Source organism: Diadema antillarum, unplaced genomic scaffold (assembly GCF_040938485.1).
Source record: "Diadema antillarum isolate AM-2024a unplaced genomic scaffold, OU_Dant_1.0 seq00000059_RagTag, whole genome shotgun sequence".
Lineage (NCBI taxonomy): Eukaryota > Metazoa > Echinodermata > Echinoidea > Diadematoida > Diadematidae > Diadema > Diadema antillarum.
This window is the reverse complement of record NW_027271164.1, coordinates 1,883,006-1,908,746: the sequence shown is the minus strand read 5'-3', so window position 1 is coordinate 1,908,746 and position 25,741 is coordinate 1,883,006. Positions and strand designations below refer to the sequence as shown.

General features: G+C 38.4%; 1 protein-coding gene across 1 annotated transcript; it reads left to right on the top strand.

Moving 5' to 3' along the window:
- The first annotated feature begins 3,153 nt into the window (after window positions 1-3,153).
- Window positions 3,154-9,811, top strand: LOC139725757 (FAST kinase domain-containing protein 1, mitochondrial-like). The gene is made up of 6 exons (XM_071636839.1): window positions 3,154-5,175; window positions 5,549-5,677; window positions 6,555-6,668; window positions 8,013-8,166; window positions 8,579-8,693; window positions 9,542-9,811. Exons 1-6 carry the CDS (start codon window positions 3,177-3,179, stop codon window positions 9,809-9,811), a joined length of 2,781 nt encoding a protein of 926 aa, XP_071492940.1. The 5' UTR covers window positions 3,154-3,176.
- Window positions 9,812-25,741: the final 15,930 nt, after the last annotated feature.

The following is a 25,741-nucleotide window of genomic DNA, read 5'->3' as shown; positions in this document are numbered from 1 at the left end:
CATACACACACACACACACACACACCCTGACGGAGCTCTTACGTTTTTACAAGAATATGAAAAAAAAAATAGAGAGAGATCTGAAGCACACTTATTTTTTTTTTTTTTTTTTTGGGGGGGGGGGGATTCGGATATTGTCATTCCCAAAGTGCACTAGTTCTGGATAGAGGGGAGCAAGGAATGGGAGGGTGGATATTACTCCTCCCATATTTGAGGGAGCTTTTTCATTTTTATTTTTAGAACTGTAATTCAACGATCCGGCGCACACCAGAGGAAATATCAGAGGAATATCAGAGGAAATTTGTAAATCAGGGAAGTGTAACAAGTCTGTAACAAGGAGACAAAGCAGGAGGATATTTCTTATCATACATTGTATTTGTATCGTATCTTTACGGTTGCAGTTAAACATTCTGGTGCCCACATTTTGTGGCATATTTGGAAAACCATCTATGTTCAAAGTGTAGCCATTATAGTTTACTAGTGTGCATGGGGGGGGGGGTGGAAGCAGGAAGAAGGCGTGGAAGAGTGCTATTTCCCGACCCTTCCCATACGAAGGGAGCTTTTGCCTTTTTGAAGCTGAAATTGAGATATCTCGTATATTTCGTTTTGAGCCTCCTTTTAAATAAAGTGTAGTCTTGTGCACTCAGAATTATTCAGATTTTTTTTTTTTAATTCGAAAAGTGTACTAAGGATAGCGGGGCTCAGAGGAGGAGGGTGTGGGAGGGGTATCCATGCACCTCTCCAGCTAGAGAGATTTTACAATTTCAGAATTGAAATTTAACGATCTGGTTCACACCTTTGAGTAAAATATTGGAACAATAAACTTAATCGATAAAAGTTGAAAGAGAACAACTTCACATGCATACAACAGGACCTACACGCATTAAGTTTTCTCCCCCCCCCCCCCCCCGCCTTCCAAATCCCCGGTCCTAAATCAAGGGGGAGGGGGGAGGAGCGACTGCCCCCCCCCCCCCCCCCCCCCCCCCCCCCCCCCACTTGACTACGCCAGTGATTATCATGACCTGTGGTACCCCAATACAACGTACTTCTTCTGATCTTCTTCTTTAACTTTAGCCTATTCCTCTTACAGAGTTACACCAATTTTCTGAATGCCGTTTTCCTCATTTTCAATGTCTGTGATATATTCTTGCTGTAATTCGTGAATATTATTTTTGTAATTTACATTTTACTATGTATTCAGTGCCAGTGGCAATGGAAATGAACTTGAACTTAAAACTAAATTGAAACCTTTGAAATTCTAACTTTGACTTTGCAGTATTTCTTATCTATCATTTCCATTGTGCATTTTCCTTCTCTGTTTCTTTGATGCATCAAAAATCCTCATGTTAAAGCAAGAGTTAAAATCCTTCGAAGGTCCAAAAGTTATTAAAAAGGATGTTTAATAATATACCTACACAGGAAGATTGTATAAGGTCCAATCTATCTGACCGGTAGTAGACCTAGGGTACAGTACCGTACATAGTACTCATACATACGGCCGAAGCGTCGGAGACACACTTACGCAATGCCTTGGTTTTATGTAAGGGCCAATTTGGTAACGGCTTACATAAATGTTGTTCTTGTGCTGGCCATAAACAGTACAGTGTTGACGACGATTGTACGTGCGAAAAAGGTGAATGGATTCTCGACCGGTGTACGTCCGTGTCAGCGTAGTACAGAGCTAAGGTTTCAAATTCAGCTGTAATCAACGTCTTCGGGTTACAGGTAAAACAGGTGTTCTTTCGTTACTTTATGTATAAAGATATGGAACATGACCATTGGCTGTATTCTGCATTCTGTGAAAAGTTCATGTAATCTTTCAGCATCAGGGCCATGCTGCTTCAGTGCAACTGTGACTATCTCGTAGTCCCATATCATTTCTCTCTGTGTGAGTGTACTACGGTGTATCTGCAAACTGCTCTGAGTGATTGGAAAATGGAAATGGCTCGACGTAAATTTATCTGGAATATGCCTTCATCTGTTTGTTTGTTCGTTCATTTATGTGTGTGTGTGTCTATACGTTTGTTCATGTTTGTTCATTTTAGTCTGTAGTGTAAATTTAGTGTAAGATCATTCATGGATGTCACATGTCATCATCGCCATTGGGTAAATTTACAGCAAACAAAGATTTCTGAGAGGGGTTTACATTTTTGGCTTGCGGGCAATTCAGGTGATGTGGCACCATGCAAAATGTTGACCTTATAAGAACTTATAAGAATTTATTTATTTGTTTAGCTATGCATATTTTCTGATAAAATTACAGGAGCTAATTGCTATGATGAATCATAAGTTCAGGGTTCAGGGTATGGCAAATAAAAATATGAGAACAGGGCCCCATTTCATAAAGCGTTTATTTGATGACAACTTTATGAAATGGGGCCCAGATTTATATGTTTGGAGTGTGCATGGATGGATTATGTGATTGCAGAGACTCCAACTCTCCCGCTTTCGACGGGAGATCTCCCGCCGAAAGCCCACTTTTGCAAAATCTCCCGTTCTCCCTCTTAAGATTTAATTTCTCCCGCCCTGGCTCTGTGTCTCCCATTTGAAATGATTTCTTACTTTTTGTCTTCGTATGTTGAAAAATAAGCCTTAGATAGCACGGGAGAGCATCAAGAACCCTTATTATAAAGAGCTTCCAGGGCCCAAGCGGGCCCTGGACCCCGGCCGCAAGGAACCTTGCGCTCGTGATATGCGCTTCGTGCACATCAAGTTGGAGTCTCCCGTTTGCTAGGGGTTTCAGGCGGGAGAATCTCCAGATCAGAAGGTGCTTATGGTTGGAGTCTCTGTGATTGTGTTTGTGTGTGTTTCTGTTGCGTGACTGAATAATGACGGATGAACAAAAGGAGAGGAGAATGATGGAAAACGAAAAGATTTGCAAATTCAGTATGATGGATGTTTTGTGTATCCCTATGGTTTAATGTGTCTGTTTCCCTTATTCACCAAATTCATTCTTAAATACAAAGTCAGATTCTTTTGTTATTCTCGTTCACAGGCCTTGCAGTCAAACTTGTGATGGTATGTGTCAACTTTAGGCAAAGATGGCAAGCTCAAGGTTACTGCTGAGAGCAGGATATCAGACTAGTCTTCACTCGCCATATGTGACACCCAGACCCAGTCTTTCCAAGGCTCTCCATGCCAGGCAGGCTAAAATTCTTCACAACTGTCATCAGCAGATGGTGTCATGTTCAAAACAAAGAGAATTAGCCATGTGCAGCACATCAAACTCCTTACATACATCTCCCAAGACAGATGGCAAAGTAAGGGATGTCACCTCTCACCAGCGGGGACTTAGAAACTTTCACACTTCATCCTCTGTCGGGCTGCTGGAAGACATCCAAGCATGTCCAGACCACGTAAGCCTCCTGATGATGGTAGGCCAGAATCGGGCAAAGCTGAATGAAGATCACGTGAGCCAGGCTATGGTACAGCTGTGGGAGGTGATGAAGTTTACTGCAAACAGGAAGACAGTTCTCGAGAATGAAGTGCAGACCCACAGAGACTTCCTCACCCTGTGTGTCCTAGTGGAGAATAAAGTCCATTTGATGCAGGATGAGGTCTTGGCAGATGTCCTCTATGCCTCCCTGAAGTTGTTGGCACCTGACACGAAGCACAGCCTGATCAGAGAGCTGAGGAATAGGACTCTGTCGCGTCTCGATAAAATGTCATGCAAGCAGCTGTCCAAAGTAGCAGTGTGCCTCAGTGACTTGAGTGAGTGGAGGGCGCCATCATTCGGGGCTGTGACACATGCCTTTAGTCAGAAACTAGACTCTGTGGAGAATGTCAGGGAACTGTCAGCTTGGATGAGGGAGTGTCTGCCCCTCGCCTCAAAGAATCTGTGTTCACGTACTTATGCCAAGACTGCACAGTTTGTGAATGAACTTGACAAAAATGATTTCGGCTCAAACGATTTGCGAAGGATTGTTCAAACGATGGGTAAAGTGCCAGGAGCTCCAAGGGGGCTACTACTCAAATGTGAGGAGATTTTCTTGGAGAAAATGGAGGCAGGCATGCTCAGTGTGAGGGATATTTGCACAATGTACAATCTCTTCTCAAATCTTGATAACAGTGGGGAAGGAAGTCGTGCTCAGGTACGCAAGTATCTGAAGCAGAGGCTGCCTGAACTCACAGATGGGCTTGAAGCAAGTCTTGCCATTGAAATACTAGCTGTAAGAGCTTCAGCAGATACCAAATTCATGCTTGAGGATAAAGCAATTGAAATTGTCAATGAAGTACCGCTTTCCTGGCTGCATCACTTGTGCCATGGACTGAGAATGATGAACTATGTTGCCATGAAACCCTTGACCAAACAGATTGTTAGAAAGGTCATGACTTGTGACATGCAGAACTTGTCTTCTGAAGGCATCGCTAGAATTCTGGAATTCCTGTCCAAAGTCGATGGTGTGGATGAAAGGTTGTACCAGAACATTTATGCAGATTTGTTGCGCATGCTGGAAGATTCTATAGTCCCTAACCGCATCATTCATATCATCTACTGCATATCGCTTCTACCTCTGAACTCTGTGCATGGTCTTGTCTTTAAGAAGGCATCAGCTATTCTCCCCCAGCTTCACACCCCAGGAATCAATCAGCTCCTAAGCTCGATAGTAAGAATCTCCCACAAACTGCAAAGAGAAGGAACTGTTCCAAACTCCTGCAGCAGTCTCCTACAACAGCTCCAGGAGTTGGCCATCACTTCAATCAACCAGGTCACCAGTGTGTACTATCTAAACAACATTGTAGACTTTCTGTTGGAGGAAGGTGATCAGGCATTCCTGGTGAGGGTTGCCATGCAGCGCTACTCTCATGTCCTGTCCAAACTGACACCCCAGCTGGCTGTTGACTGCGCAAAGAACATCACCCGCTCAAAATACCTGCAGGTAGATCTTCTGGATGAGATGGCCAACATCCTTGCACAGAACATCAACAAGATCACCCCACTGCAAGTAGCATGTGTTCTTAGCCCATATAGTCTGCTGAACTACCAACCCCCAAATGCCTCACAGCTGTATGAAGCGTGCATAGGCCGCATCGAACAGTTCTTGGACAGTCTTCCAGCTGGGTATGTCGTTGATGTTGCAAACATGTGTGCTCTGAGCCAGCGGTTTCCAGAGCAGATCCTGAAGAAGATCTTTAGTCTGGAATTTCTCACCAGACTGGATGAGGAGCTTGAAGGTGAGAAATGTCAGTTATTTCTGTAAATAGCAAACCATCATATTTTAATTTGTTTTCTGTGATATGGGTTTTATTTTAAAATGTTTGTGCTTGTTTTGTTTTTGCTTTTGTTTTTGCTTGACTCATTCTTTGTAATAGCTAGATACAAGTTGCATAGTTATTCAAGGGATTTGTCAATCTCCATAAGCAGCAAATGGAGAGCTTGCAGGTATTTGATTTTACCAAATATCACTAGTAAGAAGAACCAGAATGGCATGGCAATTTTTAGTTTGTATGTGATAGCCCAAACTAAAAAAAAAAAGGGGAGGAATGTAGCATTATTGAATTACAGGAGGAATTGGTAGCATTTCATCATAGGAATTTTTTTCTGCAGCCATCCCTGATAGGAGCACGATGTACCGCCGTAAGCTGATGAACCTGAATCGCTCACTGGCAGTGGAGTGTCCAGAGCTGCAGGTTCCCTGGTTTCATGAAGACTTTTGTCAGGACATTCTCAAGACTCGTAAGTTTGATATGAGCAATGGTGTTAGCCCTTGTGACTAAATTATTTTCTGTCTTCAGATGAAAACAAGTTGTAAGTTTTAGCATTACTCCAATTGCTGAAAGGATGGAAACATATTTTTTTCAGTGCTTGTTTTTGCAAATGTTCACTATGAATAACCAACTGTATTTCAGTGAACATTTTCTGTGTGAAAGATACAATGTATTTGCTCTCCCCTACCTTCCGCATTTTTTTTCCCCCATGTCTTTGATGTACGCAGTATATTTGAATGGTAACTTGGTACTTCTCAAAGTCAATGCATACTTGAAAGTCAAAGATTAATCTTCTTCACGCTCATGAGATTTTGTATATGTTGAAGAGCAATTTCTAAATCTAAGTGTACCAGTTGTCATTCCTGACAAGAAAGAGTTCACCTAGTATTGTGGTAGCTGAGAGTGTAAACCAAATGTTTCTGAAGATTGTTTCTGCCAAGGAGGTTATGTTTTTGCTGGCATTGGTTTTTCTGTTTTCAGGAAAAAGTTGAGAATGGCACCAGGAGCAGATGATTAAATTTTTGTAGTGATCCAGATCACTGCCTGGATCCAGAAATATTTAAGATTTTTTGTTACAATTACAATATGAGTGGAAATTGTGGAGGTCCGGCTATCCAAGCACTTTTCTAGTTTCTCTATGATGTAATGTCTCCCTTTTAGTACTTAAGGCAGAGTTTAAATTGATAAGGTATGTAGCCAGCATTTTAGGAGTAGGTGACTTGTCAGTGTATGCTACCATCATCAAGAAGAGATCATCCTAAAAAGGTCGATAGATCAACAAAATAAAGAGGTTTCCTTTCTGTCATTTATCTATTACCATGACAATTTGTTTATTCTGATGACAGGTAAAGTTTACTTCAATACTGCTTTGCGAGAAGTGCAGAAGACCCTCGTGGAGGTTCTTGGTGGACCGCAGTTCCTGCGCTCATTTGTCATCACACCATATCACTACGACATCTGTAAGCATTGTTCTGAAATTTATTCAATCAAGAGTTCTGTAGATCCCTCCTTCATAGTGTCAATCACAAGCAAGGAACTGTTCTAGTCCACTTAGGATATTTGGGACATTCTGGGACAGTTTGATTCGCAAATGTCATTAGAGCCAAGAATCATGAAATTAAGATACAAGCAGAAGTCCTTGTGTATATTCATTGGATGCAAGTGGTGATTTGTGAGAATTTCATGCCACGAAAAAGGCCATCGGCTTCGATTCCCCAAAATTTCTTTCTGCGAACATTTCTTGCTTTACAGTGAACAAGTCCTAGTATCACGTTCATGCAAGGTTCAGGAAACACTTAGTCTTATACTTTCATCGAGTACTCTTTATATTCATTAGTTTTTGGTATTTCGGTATATGTTTGAATTCACTAAAACTTACTGGGCATGCAGCCTTCATTTCTGTGAAAAATTTATATAAATGTGGTTAGCATAAGGTTCCTCTTTAACTTTAGTGCCGAAAATATGATTCAATTTTGAATGCTTCACTCAGCGACATCAGAAAAGCACTTCAGTCAGTTACTCTCTTGTGTCATCTTTACACCTTTCATTAAAGTGAAATTCAGGAAAGCCAGTTAAAAATACAGTCCTAAGTTTATTTGTGTATTTGTATTTCCAAAGATTGTTAGTTCTCAAAACCTGTTCTGTTTTAGTGATAAGCTCCTCATAATAAATGTCAAACGTGGCTCATTCTCTGCTTTTGACTGACATGGATGTGGTAAGAGAATTGAAGAGAAAGGGGAGCAAGAGAGAAAGATAAGCTGTATCAAGAAAAGAGGAAGACATGTTATGAGCCCTTCAAATATCAGTTTCCCATATATTAACAGTCATCACGCAAAGAGCATTTACATGAATTGGTGGTTAAAGGGATCGTTAAGTTTTGGTTGAGACCTAATTTCAGGTTTCTAACATTTTTTGGTGAGATAATGAGAAACCTCGTAAAGATGAAAGAGCATGTAATTCTGTGAGGAATTCAATGTTTATTTGATGAAAATTGGTTTTGAAATGGCTGAGATATCCAATAAAGAGCGATTCTGATGAAGTGTGGGACCCACACTTTATTATGATCGCTTTGTTTTAATTTGTTTTTGGATGTTTCAGTCATTCCAAACCCGACTTTCATCAAATAAACTTTGAATTCCTCTTAAAATGGTATGCTCTGTACTATATCATAAGTGTTTTCTTGGTATCTCGCAGAAAGTTAAAAGCCCAATTCTCATCTCCATCAATACTGTACCATCCCTTTAAAGATAGATAGTCTTAATAAATTGATGGTGAAGTCGTCTGCTTTTCCTTCCTTTCATTAGCATTTGAGTGTGTGCTGGACTCTGAAGGGAGCCCTCTACCATGTGCAGACTATGGCAGTGTGTTGAATCGACTGGGTGCTGTGGCTGGAGGGGTCTTAGCTGATCTCATGCAGTGGGGAACTCAGACCAAACACCTACCAGAGGGTGCACAAAGGTACCAAGATACTAGCACACATGGTGGCTTTCATCATTTTCATATTATGAACGTGATATCTGTGCCCTTCTCACACATTAGATGTTGGATAGTTTATGGAACTTTCTAGGTAGCATTAAGACTGTAATTTTAATTAATCATTGAGCATGATCTTCTCCTTTGCTATGTTTTACAGGTAGTCTTGGCATAGCATACATTTTCAAAGGCAGGTCAAGTTGTCTTGTTTTCATTTGCCCTATAATATTTCAACTATTTTATACCGGTAACCAAGCATTAGCTTAGTAATCTGTTGAAGTAACTGTGTGTTTTAGAGAAGTTTGTATAGTATCAAGTGATTTGTTTACTGCACCTTGTACAGAGGATGAAGGGCTCTCTGTCATTCTAATCACCTGTATCACTTTCTTGTTGCCAGGGTTGCCATTGACTATCTGTCCAGCAACATGTACTGTGCCAATTCCCCTCATGCCCTGGGCTTAGTGACCATGAAGAAACGACAGCTGGAGCTGATGGGATACAAATATGTTCAGGTAATGGCAAGTCATATGCAGAGTACTAATACTGTTATCTGATTGTCTCAGTGAAGTCTGGTATCCAACACAACAAATGACCCCAAAGTTTATCTGCAAAATGAGTTTACCAGACATTCTTTTTGAAATATTATGAGAAGAAGCTTTGATTCAAAGAGATTTTGATGTCATGAGGTCAGGAATCATGAAGATTTTCACCTTTTAGAGCTGATTAAATTGAGTATGTTTGTCATGAACTGGGTGCCAACATGAATTTTGCATGACAGACCAAATCACTTGTAAATACATTTTCTATTTCACTCCATTCATGTGACTGTTTTCTCAACATTTAAAATGCATGATACTAAACTAACTTTCTCTATGTCTCACCAGTGCTGACCTGCATTCTATGCTACAATTCTTTGGCATGCAGCCTCAAAACATGCCACTCGTTAAAAGGATTCGGTCTGAAACAGTCACCAGTCAAGCAGTGTGCAATTGAATAATGAGAGAACTTCAAGTCAAGTTATGAATACATTGTTAGCTATTGTGCTACCTTCATCCCAAGTCATCCTTCAGTCCCCAAAAATTTGGTACATGTATGTGAAGCCTCGTACTTCAAGCAGCTTGCATGCATCCTGTCAGCTTTGATCATCTGCTCTCTGAACATTTCTTCCTATCATCCTATATATGATATATGTGCTTTACTCTTGTTTGGCTAATTTGTCACAGTCACAATGGTGTCGGATTCTTTCTTTCTGTAGTCAAGATATGTGTTCTTTTTTATGTCCTTCTTTGTTTTTCTATGAAGATTCACAACTTAACAGTGTACATCCCTTTTCTCTTTTGCTACTTTGCTCTATCATCAGATCCCTTACTATGAGTGGTACTCTGAGAACCTGTCAGAGCGCGAGGATCGCATCCAATACATCCATGAGCTCATCGTCAACTCCAGCCCAGTAGACCAGCTTGTTACTGGGTGCCAGGAGGAACCAGTCATCGCCGTCTGGGGGGACGAGGAGAGGGCAGAGCTAGCCCTCTATGGGCCCAGGAGGCAGCCAGATCCAGACCTACTGGATGACCCTCTAGTAATGAAGGTCCTACACACCTTTGATCGCATTGGAGGAAGAACCACATGATTCCTGCTGTAGATCATCTCAACCAGTGCATGGCTGACTGACATCAGAGAGCTTTAAATCATAAATGTTTCTGAATCAAGAATGGTCCATGTTCTCATATCGTATCTCACCTCAGCTTACCAACAAGTAAATGTCTTGCCTGTCATATCATATGATGGAGATCACAGCTGACTCCACCTGACTCAGTATGCTAAAGGAAGATAGAGGTTTCTGTGTTATTACTGTTATCTCAATGTAGCACAGTCTTACATGTTAGTCTGTAAGTATATCAACTTGTCTACAAGTTGTATACATAGTGCAATGTTTTCATGTGTGTATTAGGGACATATCTCCATCAGTAAATGAGAGCATTATAAAAGGAATGTTGTTCTAAGATTCACAGAAGCATCAATACAGAAGGAACGGGAATCTTATTTTTGGGAAGGTTACTGTTCCAAAGTATTATGGTCCTGTAAAGAATTATTTTTGTATTTTGCCTTTTTAATGCTCTGAGGCAGACTCACATAAAGATGCTGTTGGAATGAACCAGCTGTAATACATGTCAGAAGTATTTTCACAATTTTGTAAAATTCTCAGGGTTCTCACCTCCCTTTGTACCCCACCAGTTCATATTTTGGATACTAAGGCACGATTGCTTTCTTCATGCGTGGATAGAGGTTACTAACTTAAGGTCTGTGAAGTGAGTTAAAAAATCAGGTTTATAATGTATTATTTGATAGATTATTTGTTCCACTCTTGACACCTGGACACACACATACACACACAAATAAACCCCTCTGCACTTGAAATTGACATGGATGAAAAGGCAAGTTTGACAAATGTGATCTGATGTGGGCTGAATTATGAGGTGATGTCTGATGAATTTCATTGAACCAAGTCTCAACCAATGGTGTGCTCTGATGATCTGTGTGGTGTCTTTCAGGCCATCAAAGAATCTTATTGGAGCTTGGAAAGAAGCACCAGTGTGCTCTATGAATCCCGGTGAATAAAGAAAAATGTTCTTATTTCTAGTTTTAATCTCATGCAATATGTACATTTATTATTAGATTTTGAATTTGCTGCCCTCTGATTGGTTGATATTATTCTTATTAAATCATACATGACTTCTGCTTGAAATTACTTTTGATGTCGTACATAAATCATTACCAATGTTAGAAACAGAGTTGAAGCAATCAAGGATTTATTGATAGAGATGCTCTTTTGGGATAACACAAGAGGGCAGCAAACAGCTGTAACGAACCTGAGGGGGGACTACGGCAGAGTTGAGTGTACATGCATAGTATCAGGAATCTTCTGATGGTATATCTTTTCTGTCACAGCTATGCTTAAGTGTGTTTTTTTTTTTTTGTGATGTAGGAAATAATAGTGTCTGATGTCCCTGTAGTAATGGGAAGATTGCTGCCTATGTGCTCATACTTAGCCCAGAAACAAGTGTTAAGGCTGGAGTTTTGATACCATTTTACACTTGTCATGAACAAGCTGTTTGCTGTCAAAGAAAAGGAATGTAGACAAGGTCACAATACAACAATTAGTGAAGACAAATCCTGGTATTTATACAGTCAAATACTCCCCCGAGATATGTTCGTTGCTTTTCTACTTGTGATCATACTGTGCCATAGTCTGTAAGTTGTAAAAGAAATCCGTCATCATTACCAAAGAAAAATGCAGTAGCAACTTTGATCTTGTACATTAATTTTTTTTTTGGTGCTTTGAGTGTCAATTGCTACAGAAAACCTTGTAGCATTATACACACTGTCTGAAGTTTAAATCCCTGGCATGAAAAGAGTTAAGTTGATTCACAAAGTAAGCATTAGTGAGACCTGAAATTCAAAAGTATTCAGTAGTTGTAGAGATGACACCTCTTTGAGGAATGAATTTTGCATGAATGATTTACAGGTGTGAGACCTATATAGGGCCTTGTGAGGCATACATATGCTGCCCTCTAGAGATGAGAGATGAGACTCTTTGAAGAGAACATGGAGACAGCAGATACTATGTCAACGAGCCAAGCAATCCTTCACTGTGGGCATTTGATTTGTCAGTATTGGTGTAAAAATCCCTGGATGAGTGTCTTGAGTCATATGAACCATGGTCACCTGACCGTATTAAAAGTGTTGTATGCCAGGCATCTTGGTTTCAATTTCATTACTTGATGAAACACGGCTCATCAAATTTCTGCATACATTGTATTTATAACAAAATTAACAGAGCGACACAAGTTGTTATTTATGGAAATGGTTTTTGGGCACGACGTCTTCTGTGTATCAAATGGCCATTGAATTACATGTAAACTTTTTTATTATGCCTGCTGTATCCAGCAGTATTTATTGTTGCTCATTATCATGAGCCTTTCTCCAAGCTGATGTTTTAAATAAAGAGTATTTTGATTTTAATTCCAGTATTTAGAGCTTCTGAAGTATTCATTGTGCTCTTCTGATTATTGGGATGATAGCTGTTTGTGTATATTTCTCTGTGCAAACGTGTTTGTGATGTGAATCATTTCAATACTTATTTATCTGAATGTGAGTAGAGGGACTTCATTTCCAAGATGTTCTGGCTTCCTGTCAATTCTAATATAAGAGTAGCTGTAATTTTCTGCATACATTCACACTGTAGCTGTTACCCTGGGGGACTGTGAAATAATTTTGAGTTTCTAAATCAGATGCAGATCCAGGAATTCCATGAAGAGGGGGCATCTTTACAAAAATTAGAGAGGGCACATGCACCCCCCCCCACCACCATTGTGTTCTTTTTATTTCTTTTGTTTCAGCAAAAAGTATAGGGGGTAGCGCGCCCGGTGCACTCCCCATAGATTCGCCACTGTACATGTATAAATAGAGTATACAGTACATGTAACTACTGTGGGGTCGAGGATTGATCTTGAGTTTCATAAAGCCAAATTCTTCTTGAAAGGGGCTGTACAGTACTGGTTGAGGTGGGGATTCATGTTTTTTACATTCCTAAGTGAGATAGTGAGAAACCTCTTCTGAAATATGATGAAGAGCATGTAATTTTAAGAAGGATTCAACTTATATTCGATGGAAATTGGTTTTCAAATGGCTGAGACATCCCAAAAAGTGATAATTATAAAAGACTACATGCCACAACTTTATAAGGATCTCTTTGTTTCACCTTGTTTTTGGATATCTCAGCCATTTCAAAACCGATTTACATCAAATAAACTTTTGATACCCCTTAAAATTGCATGCTCTTTAACATCTCATAGATTGATTTCTGAATATCTCGCTAAATGTGAAAAGCTAAATCCTCACCTCGACCAGAACTGTACACACCCTTGAAAGTCCTCAAGCCAGACAACATAGTGCAAGCAGATCGTAAAATCCATAACGTGAGGAAAACTATGTAGCAGATTGTGATTTGATTTCCCTTGGTGGAAAGGTTTCGAAGAAATGTTACCTTTGCTTTATTTCACAAACATTTTCTCATTGCAATCCAACTACCGACAGATATATTATTGTCTCAGGGATAGGTGTTTTGAGCAGACTCCCTAGGTATACTCTTACATAAGGGTATTTCTATGACTAAAATCTACTGTGTTCAGTAATAATAATGATAATAATAATGATAATGATGATAATGATAATGATAATAATAATAATAATAATAATAATAATAATAATAATAATAATAATAATAATAATAATAATAATGATATTAATAATAATAATAATTATTATTATTATCATTATTATTATTATCATTATTATTATTATTATCATTATCATTATTATCATTATTATTATCATTATTATTATTTACTAGTATCATTATCATTATCATCATCATCATCATCATCATCATCATCATCATCATCATTATTAATATCATTGCCTTGTCAACAAATTGGCAACTCCAAAGTTTACTGCAAATTGTATTTTGGATAGAGTGGATTTAACTGAGTTCATTAAATCTGTGCAAAGTCTTAAAAGAAAAAAAAAAACATTGCTATTTTGAGACGGGAATATTTTCAAGATAAGTCATACAGTGATATACAATGTATTACCAAACTATGACTCAAACTGAAAGAAATTTTATTTTACCATATGATATACTGTTAAAGTCTAAATTTTCTCAGTGCTGACATTTTTGCGCATTTCACACACCCAGAAACTATCGCGAAAATAAAAGAGCATGCAAAATTGTGTGCTTGCCATATGTTTCCTATGTAGCTGATGTCTTGATTACGCGGAATTGTTAAAAAATTATGCGAGACTCATCTTACCCCACCGAGTGCAAAAAAAAACACTTTCGCGAAAATGTCCACTTTTACAGTACTAGCAGTGGCTGATAAACAGACCTTGAATAAAAAGATACACCATGAACATGATGTTGCTCACATAAAATGCGCTGACTTAGGGGGAGAAAATAAAAGAGTAGAAAACAAAGGGCATGATAATTAGTGAGTATTGGTAGTGTACATGTACACCATTGTGAATGAGATGGTGCAGCACGGTTTGTGGTTATCATGTTGCCCTTATCACATGGAAGGTCAAACTTGGATTGAATTTGACCGGGAGTAGCCTCCGGGAGAAACTCTCCCTGGAGACCAAATACCAGAAGACAAACAAGCAGGCATAGCTGTACCACCCTGGAAAAGAAATCTGCTGCTCATTTCCTGCCTTACTCAAACGTGGGAGGAGATTCATCCTGACACCTTTCAACAACTTTACTCTTTGCCCATTGTTCTTTGTGTACATAGCTGATGTGTTCTCCGTCTTATAGCAATGACCCTTAACCCCTGTGTGTGCGTGCTCCAGTGTGACTACCCTAGGAGGTTTGATACTATTTACCAAGTCCGTGAACATTTTGCAATATCCTGCAAATAGAGTGCCAGTAGACCTCCATGCCTGTCCAATACCTTACTTCTCGGAAATTTACTGGCAAATCTCAGTGTTCTCTACAGGAAAGATTTTGTTATTGTACATCATAACCATTATCTAACTTTCCGTTCCCTTCCCTGGTACATAGCAAATCATAGTTCACTCATCCATGCCATACAGTGAGCATGCTCATGATTCATTTTAATGCCTGTTCCTACAGAAAAGATAGGATTGTTTATTTTCACCATGCCTTCGGTGAGGTAGGCATGGGGAAGGGTCATTCTACATTAGTATGTCACATGCAAAATGATGCATTACTGTCGAACAGAACAGGACTACCACTGAACAGACCCTTATTGGATAACAGTCATTGCTGTTTATTCTAATGCGCAAGGGAAAGTTTAACCAAATAAATATACAGGCGACTCCTGCTATAACAACCCTCGGGACTGGCAGTTTTCTTTTGTAATATTGGAAATTTTCTTATAGCTAACAAAAATATAAAGATACATGTATATATGGATAATAATTTTTGAACCTGAATTTTTACTTTGTTTTGAAATTATCATTACACTGTACCTATGTTTGTTTGGACAGGAGTGCACTGTATGTGAATTCAGGTAGATACATCAGGGTTCCCACAGAAATTTGAAAACAGAATTCCATGACTTTTCCATGACTTTTCCATGACTTCCTTTCTGGCACGGTTTCCAAAATCAGACACGTTATGATGGCCTCCACCTCCCCTCACAGCCATCCGTTCCACCCACTATCTTACTCATGACATGTACATCTATTATCATTAGTATGTCCCGGGAGTTATGTAGAATTTGGGATGTCACAAAACTGGGAAAAATAGAAATCATGAACACCAATTATAATAGCAGAGTATGATCACAGAGTATGAGAGTTGCGAGACACGACAAACTGGAAAGCTGCCATAGCCAAGAGGTAAATGCAATTCCATGTCTTTTCACAAATTTTCCAAATTCCCTGACTTTCCATGACCACAAATTTTTCCAGGATTTTCCAGGATTTTCCATGACTGTGGGAACCCTGATACATGCAAGAGATCACCGAGAGGGAGTGTGTGGAAAATAACACAATCTGTTTCAAGCTACAAATATGGTTTAATTCCACTCTCTGTAGACCCTACTGCTCTCTCCTGATTACAAAATGAATAAATAAATAAATAAATAAAATGCTGAGTTCCCATCTACAGATTTAGGCAATCACATTTGACAAAACTTAAACATTTACAGCTTTTGAAAGGATTTTTTTTTCCACCTCAAACATTACCTAGTGTATCTCTAAATTTGCTGCATTTCCTACGCCCACATGTTAAGGGAAAACCTTACAAAAGGGGGATGAAATCCAAGTAAACACGTAGACTGAGTAAATGCAGCAATATCAGTAGAACACATAGTGAAAGTTTGAGGTAAATTAGACAATAGGGACAAAAGCATAGAGATGTATACTAAGAACACTAGAGGGCGGACTCCGTAAAATCCCTGTGACCGATAGAAGGTGGCGTTCGCCATTTTGGTCCGGGCAAATTTCGACTAGCGACCGTACCGATAACGTGTAGCGCTACGGAGCATGCAGGGAGATCGACGACGGGATGCAACGGCAGTAGGCTGGCATCTATGCCAAGGTCTCCATCGGAGTTTGGAAATCGAAAAATGTTCTTAAATTCGCAAATTCTACTTAAAGTAGCATAGATCTATGTTGCAAAATGCCTGGTTCATGTGCTGCTTTTGGATGTAGAAACAGGAGAAAAGAAGGGGAGCGGAGATTCCTTTCACAAGTAACTAAAATTACATTTATAGTGTGTGTTAAACAGATTGATTCAAGGCAAAAAAAAAAAAGAAGGAAAAAGAAAAGAAAAGGTCTTGCAAAATTCGTCAGGGGCACTCCACCCTCCCTCAGCTATTCTCGATCTATTGCTACTATAATATAGATAGCTAATACAGTACATAACTATATGCAAGGTCGGCGGAACGGGGGAGGGGGCATTTGCCCCATTTCAAAAAACAAAAACAAAAACAAAAACTCCCCTTTTTAAGTTAAAAAAGTGCTCATTTCTAAGTGCCCTATTTGGCCCTTGAGCCCCCCCCCAAAAAAAAAACAAAACAAAACAAAACAAAAAACGTTCCTCCACCCTTTGCTATACCAGCAGTTAATTTCACTAAGATAGTGTGAGAAAAGCTCAGAATACGTAATATATGCCCGATGACAGGACATATGCTCCGGCATTGATATCTTTCTGAAAGTAGAATTACCATCATGGGTCTGATTGGGCTTTTGGTTCTTGTAAGAAAGGCAGGGTGAGGATTAGGATTAGGGTCACCGTGGGTGTTATGATTTGGGTTAGGGTTTATGTAAGCTTCAACATTACCATTTCGAGCTTGAACATCAATATGTCATGGAACCAATATGCCTACACGTACTTATAAAAATGATTTATTTCATTTCCACCACCACCAGAAAAAAAAAAAAGAAATACAATGAAACACTCGTATACACAGTTAGGACTATAGAATGCAGTCCCCTCATACAGGAAAAAAAATATAACTGCAAAAAAAAAAAAAAAAATACAAAAATTGACGCAGTATACTGTATCACAAGGGGCATCCGGCAGTCTAGAGACCAAGAGAACCCTTTGTATTGCATGGACCATGGTCGTGTTGGTCGGCTTGAAAGTATTACCTCGTTGAGAATAAAGTAATTTTTTTTTTATTTTCATTTTCTTTACCACTCATAATAAGAGAATGCTAGCAACTTAAATTTTTGAGTTGTTTCCTTCTCTCATCTCCGACCCCCTCATCTTTTTGCTGAAAGGCAATACGTGTTTGAGCGCTTGTTGTATACGTGTTCACGTGTCCACCACTACTGCGCTGCCCGGACCGATGCTTGTTTTTGCCCGGACAAAGATGGCGCGCGGCCTCTTCATCTCGGCACACGAGCACTGCGTACGCGCCACACGCAGTCCGCGCTCTAGTATATTATTAGTATACATCTCTATGGACAAAAGTTATAAATTATTGAAAGTTATGGTGTAGCCATGAGACTACTACAGTTTGTGACATTGTGTATGAAATATGATATAAAGAAAATGCATGTATGTTTAAAAATTCACAAAATTTCAGCTTTTAATGAAAAGTACACATTCCCTCGACTTATTACTGACACATATTTAGGGTAATATTATTTTCCCTGCTTTCTGAAAAAGGTATGTCAAGTGTTCTTTCATTATGCTGGAAAAGTGATGTTTTCTTAATATTTTCTCTATCATATTGTTTTCCATACATGACGTCACAAAGCGAAGTTCCTTGTCACTTATCAGCCAACACACAAGGACAAAGAAGGGACAACGACACCTCACACAGGATGTAATTTTTGTGAATTTTATGTCGTCTTTAATGAACTACGTAGACAACATCAATACAAGTCAATACATACTGTCATAATACATTATAAACAATCTCCCCGTCTCCTGAAAAATTCCATGTAGTAAAAAAATTATCACCTCTTCTCTTTCTCCCCTAGAATTTTTCATTTACTTATGAAACCCGTACAATATAACATTGGAGAGACTTCTTCTTCTTTTTTTTGTTCAGAATAAAAACAGCTAAGGAGGTAGATGTGATACTATACATGAAATAATCCAACAATGAAGGGATACAAAGCCATACAAGACAGCCCTTCGCACACTTTCTTTACATTATCTTCATTGGGGTGGTATCATTTAGATGCGGATTCTGCCTCAAAAAGGCTGCCAAAAATTGGGTCAATACGTCCACATGGCAATGCTGATACACTGGTGAAATCACAGATTGAACGCACAATGTGACTTGATTAAAAATGTGATGGATTGGAAATAACAGCAGCCATGCTTGTATGATTGTACAACCATTACATGTATAAAACTACCTAACAGTTGAGCATCAAACCTCACTGTCTGACATCCGGAAAAAACCTGATATAAGATTACACAGAAGCATTTCTGTAGCAGTCCAAAATATTGTTTCTCACCTCAAAAACCTTTCTCTGTGCTTGGATAAAATCTTGTAAAAATGCACCCATCACTTGTGCATAATTCACATCACTAATAATCCCCCAACAATGCAAATTTTTACAGTAAAAATGGTAAAAACATACAAAGCATGTCAGTGTACAACTTTGTATCACAAGTCAAATCAATATCATGATACTCCCTATCAAACAAATATTGGAATAAGATTACAGTTTTGTACATCTATAGATCCATATTTCCAGATAAATACTCATTTGAATATTTTTCCCTGAAACTGAAATAAAAACTGATTTCTCAGAGGCAGAAAGGAGAGAGAGGAATGCTGAGTCCATATTCTCACAAAGAGAATAAGACAAGCTTATTGGAGAAAGAGAGAGCGAGCGAGGAGAGATAGATATAGAGAGAATATAGATGGAGAGTAAAGAGGAAAAAAAAGGAGATACAGAAGATATTATGTATTAAATAACACTATCATATCTCTTTCTGAGGTCAGATATTTACTTAATTGTCCTTGGGATTTAAATATTCTCTATAAACACCTGTATCTTGAGTCAATAAATATCTCCTGAACCTGGCCATTGCACAGATACCTACAATCTTCCTGACATGAAGGAAAATATAATCCATCTCATTATTATCTGCACACTACCTTCACCAAGCACCTAGTGTCACATCTTACACTGCCTTCTCTTCCCAAATTAAGATCATCACGTACAATGGGCAACCTCATCACTCCTCTAGGAATGACTTCTTGTTGGCATGGTAACCAATCCCATGGCCACTGCCTACAGTCAGCTTCTTTCAAGTAATATGATTAAGAAAGTTGGTACACTCTATTACGGTTTTAAAAAGCAGTCTAATCGAAGATCAAGAAAAGATGTGAAACACTAACCAAAGTAAAAGATGCAATTCAGAATTGACATGAAATGTTGGAGGACATCATCACCTTCTCTAAAAACAAACTTGGCCAGTCTCCTTTAGGAGAATATGAGGAGTCGATATTCAGAGCTCCTCTTGATAAAACATGTTTTATAGGGCTGTACAACAACAACAACAACAACAACATAGGAGTAGTTGCAAAGTACAGAGCAGGTAACAGGTTCACCTAGTTACACTTATAAAAGGGGATAATTAGAAATACCCCGTAGGTGGATATCATTTCTGCCTCAAGAGTTAACACTTAGTTCACTGGTGTCAACACAACCAATGGTAAAAACAAAAAGGAACAACCCGTGTTTTCTTTTGTGTGCCTCCTGCTCGTTTTGGTGTCAATGAAACATGGGAACATGAATAGAGAAATATATATATAATATATACACACATATATAATTACATGATGACACATACAAAGAATGAGACATTTGAATGTGTGTGCCATCGAGGTATATATGATACTTCAGAGGTATTTGAGGTGTGGTCCTGCAAGTCTATGAATCCTTATTTCTACCTGAAGAGCTACACCAGACCAAGGAGAACTGAGAAACAAAAACCATTCACTCTTAAACACAAAGCGAAGTAAAAAACAGATCATAAACAGCTTACATTATAGCTTATTGATACATAGCTTCATGCAATACAGTATGACGCACCGAGGCAGATATTAACCAAGCAAACATAAGGGCTGATGAAACACAAGACTTTGGTACCTGACTAAAGCACTCTTGCGACTAAGATGACACCTTAAGTGGCTTCAAAAACAGCTTGTTGTCAATATAACAAGGGTTATGCAGGAAGATAAGGGCACCACTGAATGAATTAAAACACAATTTGGTGGTCTGAGGGAAAACATTAAAAAAAAAAGAAACACACTGTTATAGTCATAGATAAATGCCAACATAAGATATATTAGGCTCAGGGAAAACATGCCAACTCTTTACAAGCCAACTAGCCAAGAAACACATGGCTGATATCATCTGGCTTTTTTTTAGCTCTTGTTGACCAAAGTTTTATATAACAAAGAGAAACAAACAATTAGTCTAATTGAGGTTCATGATATGACATAGGACCAGTGAGAGAGATGCAATAATATGACATCATTTATTAACAATTCTACAGCTTCTTAACTCTTTTTCTTTTTGGCCAACTGTAGCAAAATTTGCTTGATGCTTTCCCCTTTCCACACAGTTGGGAGAGGAGGAGACCATTGGAGAGGAATAGAATTTCACAGAAATGGGCACCCATGACATGGGTTACACTCATTATTGGTTTACATGATCATAACAGTTTTCATGGGGCTATAGGAATATATAGACAACTTCTTCCTCTAAAAGGAGAATTAAATTCAACTGCAGCTCTGCAAAGAAAATTATCATTCAGAGACAAATGCCCTTTCTTCAAAAAGTTACAAAAAGGGGATAGAATGTTGAAAACATGATGTAGAGATTGCTAGCAGCGCCTTGGGGAACTACACATTTGTATCTATCCAGCATGTCAATAAGAAGTTTATAAAATAATGGGTAGTCAGCATATTTTAGAGGATGTTAAGAAAATCAATTCGAAAATACCCGACAGATCTTATTTTGTTGCATGAGCATGCGTATGCATGTATGCATGATGAAATATGTATATATGTATATGTATATGTATATGTATATGTATATGTATATGTACATGTACATACATACATATAACTTTGTGCTTACATACATACACATTTTACTATCCCTTTTTGTCAACTAGAACCTCAGTTTCATTGAAGAACCTGCACGTCACACCAAAGGTTGTTTTACGGTCAAGAGTATACAAAACTACATTAACGGAAATCATTTGTCCGAATCACACAACGAAAGCTGAGCAGACACAGCCATATGCACACCAAATAAAGCCCCTCATACACTTTGTGTACAAACCACGATATTAAAGCAATTCAAACAATCGTCAAACTACGCCGAAAATACAGGGAAGGGAAGTAGCGAAAAGGAATTAGCCTGGGAAAGAAAACAAAACAAAGGGACATGTGAATACAAAGACATTCTTTACATCTGAATCATTAACATTTCAAAAGGAGATGGGGGAAAAAAAAAAAGGATCAGCTGTAATCACACCCAGAGGACACAGGATTACAACACAACTGCAAAGTGAATTAATAATCAAACAGCTGCATCATATATGTGGAACATGTACAGATTTCTCCCCTAACACCTCCTGAATTTGGCATTTCTGAATCTACTACGTCTGGGGAGTAAACGTAACACCTGTATGTATTTGCAGCAATATAATATTCTAGAATTTTCATGCAGCATTTCTAGTGTGAAAACTATTTCTACTGGGTATCTTAGACGAGAAACTTGGCAACCTTTTTTCTTTCAGTCTTCCTAGACACATCAAAGTTTGTTGAAATAAGCGGAGATTATTTTCAAAGCATCATCTAAACTAAACGCACTGCATGTTGGCATCAAATCTTGGGGTGTCAAGAGAGTTTGATGGAAGAAATGTGAAATTATGGGACAGACTCAAATTAAAAAAAACAAGCAGATGAAGCTTTGGCACAAATGAAACTCAACTCACTAATTAGCATATGCAAATGAAACACAAAACGAAGAGTTAACATGCATCCCTCAAACTTCTAGGGGTTTACTCTGATGGCTGACAGCTGTAGCAAACACAGCCATGGCAAACAAGTACACCATCAACATCTAGAATCCAGAATCTAGCCTTCAAATTTCACTCATGTTTTATCCAGTTCAATTCAGCGGATGAGTTTGATTTGAATAATTACAGCCCTTACCATACTAAATCTGACAACATCAGGCAGAAACACCATGCTGTAAGATCCATCAATCTTTGTTCCATGAGGATTAAGTCTATCATACATGTTTAATATGAACATATTACAAATACATTTGCGCATACATACATACATACATTGTATGTATCCGTGGAGGTGGAGAAAAAAACAACAACAAATGAACTGCAGAACATTGGATACACCAAGTCAACAAAAAGCATACTGTAAAAATATGTTGAATTCATTTTTTTTTTCCTTTTCATGAATAACACTGTATGTTAATTCCCTGAGAACAGGACAGTTAAAGTATGCCAATACTTCATTCTGCTGTAATATCATCATATATATATATGTTACATTTTTGTAATTATCTCCTTCAAAAACTTTACAATACAACAAAAAAAAAAGTCTCCACGATGAGGTAGAATGGCAAAGTGACAAGCTACGTGTAAACTGACTTAAGAAGCAAGCAGATCATCTACATGTCCTCTTTGTTAAATACAGAACAAAACAACCAAAAATATAATAAAAACCTTCATCAACTTATTACGACTACAGAAACCAGGACCTGTTATAACTCACCTCCCTGATTCCATCTGTACAGGTGTGAACGTGCCTCCTGCTGCACATTCATTGTAATGTTTCAACAAGATATACCTTGCAGCATGCAAGGGACTGCTCAATTCACATTCAAATCTAAACACAGTCAGCCCCCACCTCAGGTAATCACATTTTGACATACAGTGAATTTAAGATACAAACTCATTACACATAATATACAGTTACTTGTAGTAGACCTACGGACTGAACTGTTATACCCATGTCACTTACTTGAAAATGGCTGTTTTTGCGGCGTACTTTCATTGATCCAAGGTTTTCATATTTCATCACCAAACCATAAAATTTGGACCTCTGATTTTGGTCTCTAGAGTAAGAGAGCTGAAGAGTACACAGACATGGAAAGATGACATCATTGGTGATACGATGTGGACATGAATGACTTTTTACAAAGAAAACATTTCTTCACTCAAAGGCAGTATCAATGCTAATATTATCAGCAGGATACACTACCAGGGTGAACAAATTTGCATGATTTACACTCTTTCTTTCATTTGTTTGTTTGTTTGTTTGTTTTAGTCTTTCTTGCCATAATTATTCCAAAAATTCCTGAACAGCAAATCTAATATACTCTTAAGTGTTATTTGATTCACAACAGATGAAAATGTAACTGTTTGTCTGAAACCATGGATAGTGATGCTACTGACTTCCCATCAATCATCCCATTGATCCATGCTATGTGGAATGGCTAGAGGACGTGACTGGGAGCCAAACATCCCTCGCCTCTCTTTGAGTCTGCATCCACTGAGCACTCAATGGTCTCTCCTGTCTCACGATACCTCATCATGATTCAAACAAGATTCATCCATCTTCACCAACTCCATTTGACAAGAAAAAAAGTTAAGTTTGTATGCGATATGTTGCCATCAGAATATGTTCATTCTCACCGTCTTCTTACTGCCCTTACAGTTAAAATAAAAAATAACAAAATTAACACAACAAATGCAAATGGTAATGTACAGATGAAAACATGCAGCAAACTCCCCCTCTTCCTTTCCCTAACCTCCTCTTCATTTCTTTTCCTTTAACCTTCTAGTAGAGTCTAGGAGAAAAGAGGGGCTAATCAACACCCCATCCCAATAGATTCACATGATATGATGATTTCACATACAACAAAGCAAGTCACAATATGTCCATCAATGCACTGACATGTCAAGCAGCTGACACATCTATGGCATCACACATGCAAGCTGAAAGAAGCATCGCAGCAGCAAGGAGGAAACATCATCTGAAAACTCTGGCTTGAAAACTCCATCTCACCCCTCAGCAGCTATCCATGCAGCATTGACTTCAGATTATTAGTGGGTAAGCAATGGGCTTGGAAAGAGACCTACTGAAAGGTTCAGCCTAAAGCTGCATCTCCCTAAATACACAGGATGAATTACACTTACACTCCTTTTTTTTCATTATACTAACTGCAAGATATTGAGACTGAAAATGATCATCCATTCAAAAGTTTGCTACCTTTTTATCAGTGTATCCATATGACACCATGGTTGCCACATGTTTTCACATACTTTGATTAGTGCAGCAGATACGCAGCACTACGTTCATGCAGGGTTGTGTAACTACTGTTGTAAAAATGGATATCATCGTAACGAAGCATTTTTTCCCCCCACAAATCTACCATAGCAATTGCTTGATTTCTGGCATTACAGACCCAAGCCTTACCATTCCCAAATGGTATGTCTTCGCAGATGTTGTAGTATTGAGTTCTACAAAACTGCACTTCAGAATGAATGTTAGCGTGGAATCGCAGCTACTAGATGACTGAAATACAGTAATTATCTCATCATATCCCTATTGTACATTACACTCTCAATGAGTTAAATAACATGTCTTGTTTTGGTTTGTTTTTTTGTTTTTTTGTTTTTTTTTTCACCTACAAAGAGCTCCCCACCCCCCCCCCCCAAAAAAAAAAATCCTTTCATGTGATTTGCTAGCAGAAAGCTATGTAGTATCTACCACTATCTAAACTCTCTTATAGATTTCTCCCTGGCAGCACTCAATTCCAAAATCTAAATACACCATGCCTCCTCACAACACACCAGCTCTGCAGCAGATTTGCAGCATATCTTTTCTACAGAAATCAAATCCAATCACAAGACCATCCAATAGGTCTTAGCAGCATAATCTTTCACCTACACATTAAGATGCAGCTTCCAATGATCTATATATAAAAATTCAGTTAAATTCTCGTTTTAGACTCTACACACAGAGGAAATGAAAATTTGCAGCGAAGATGACCTTTTTTACAATAAAAAGCTGCTTGTGTGAATCAGCTTAGCACTTGAGTCTTTTTGCGTGGTATTTACATGTCCAATGACTATCAACAGCCTTTCATTGCATACAACATTCATGTCTGTAATGCCCAAATTTTGCCAGGAAATGTTCATTTTAGTACATACTATGCAGCCAATCATTAAAGAACTTATTCTACCATGAAGGTTACCTTCAAGAAAGCCACTGCTTTAATAATACTCCACAGAACATTTTTATAGAGCATTTGAAGACAATATCTCTTCAGCCATATTCACATAGGCCACATGCCGCTTGAATATGTTCATTACTGGTCATTACCATGTATGCTCTGTCTGGATCATATTCAGTAGTCAAGAGTAATTGTCAGGGTCATTTGGAATGACAATCCAGTCACACTGAAATATATATAGATTTGCATTCATTACAATGAAATATTAAAAATCCTC

Excerpts from the sequence above, each read along its gene's own strand:
- LOC139725757 (XM_071636839.1), top strand. The coding sequence starts at position 3,177 with ATGGTGTCATGTTCAAAACAAAGAGAATTAGCCATGTGCAGCACATCA. Across the intron at positions 5,678-6,554 it reads TCAGGACATTCTCAAGACTC|GTAAAGTTTACTTCAATACT; the intron begins GTAAGTTTGATA and ends TTCTGATGACAG. Across the intron at positions 8,694-9,541 it reads TGGGATACAAATATGTTCAG|ATCCCTTACTATGAGTGGTA; the intron begins GTAATGGCAAGT and ends CTCTATCATCAG.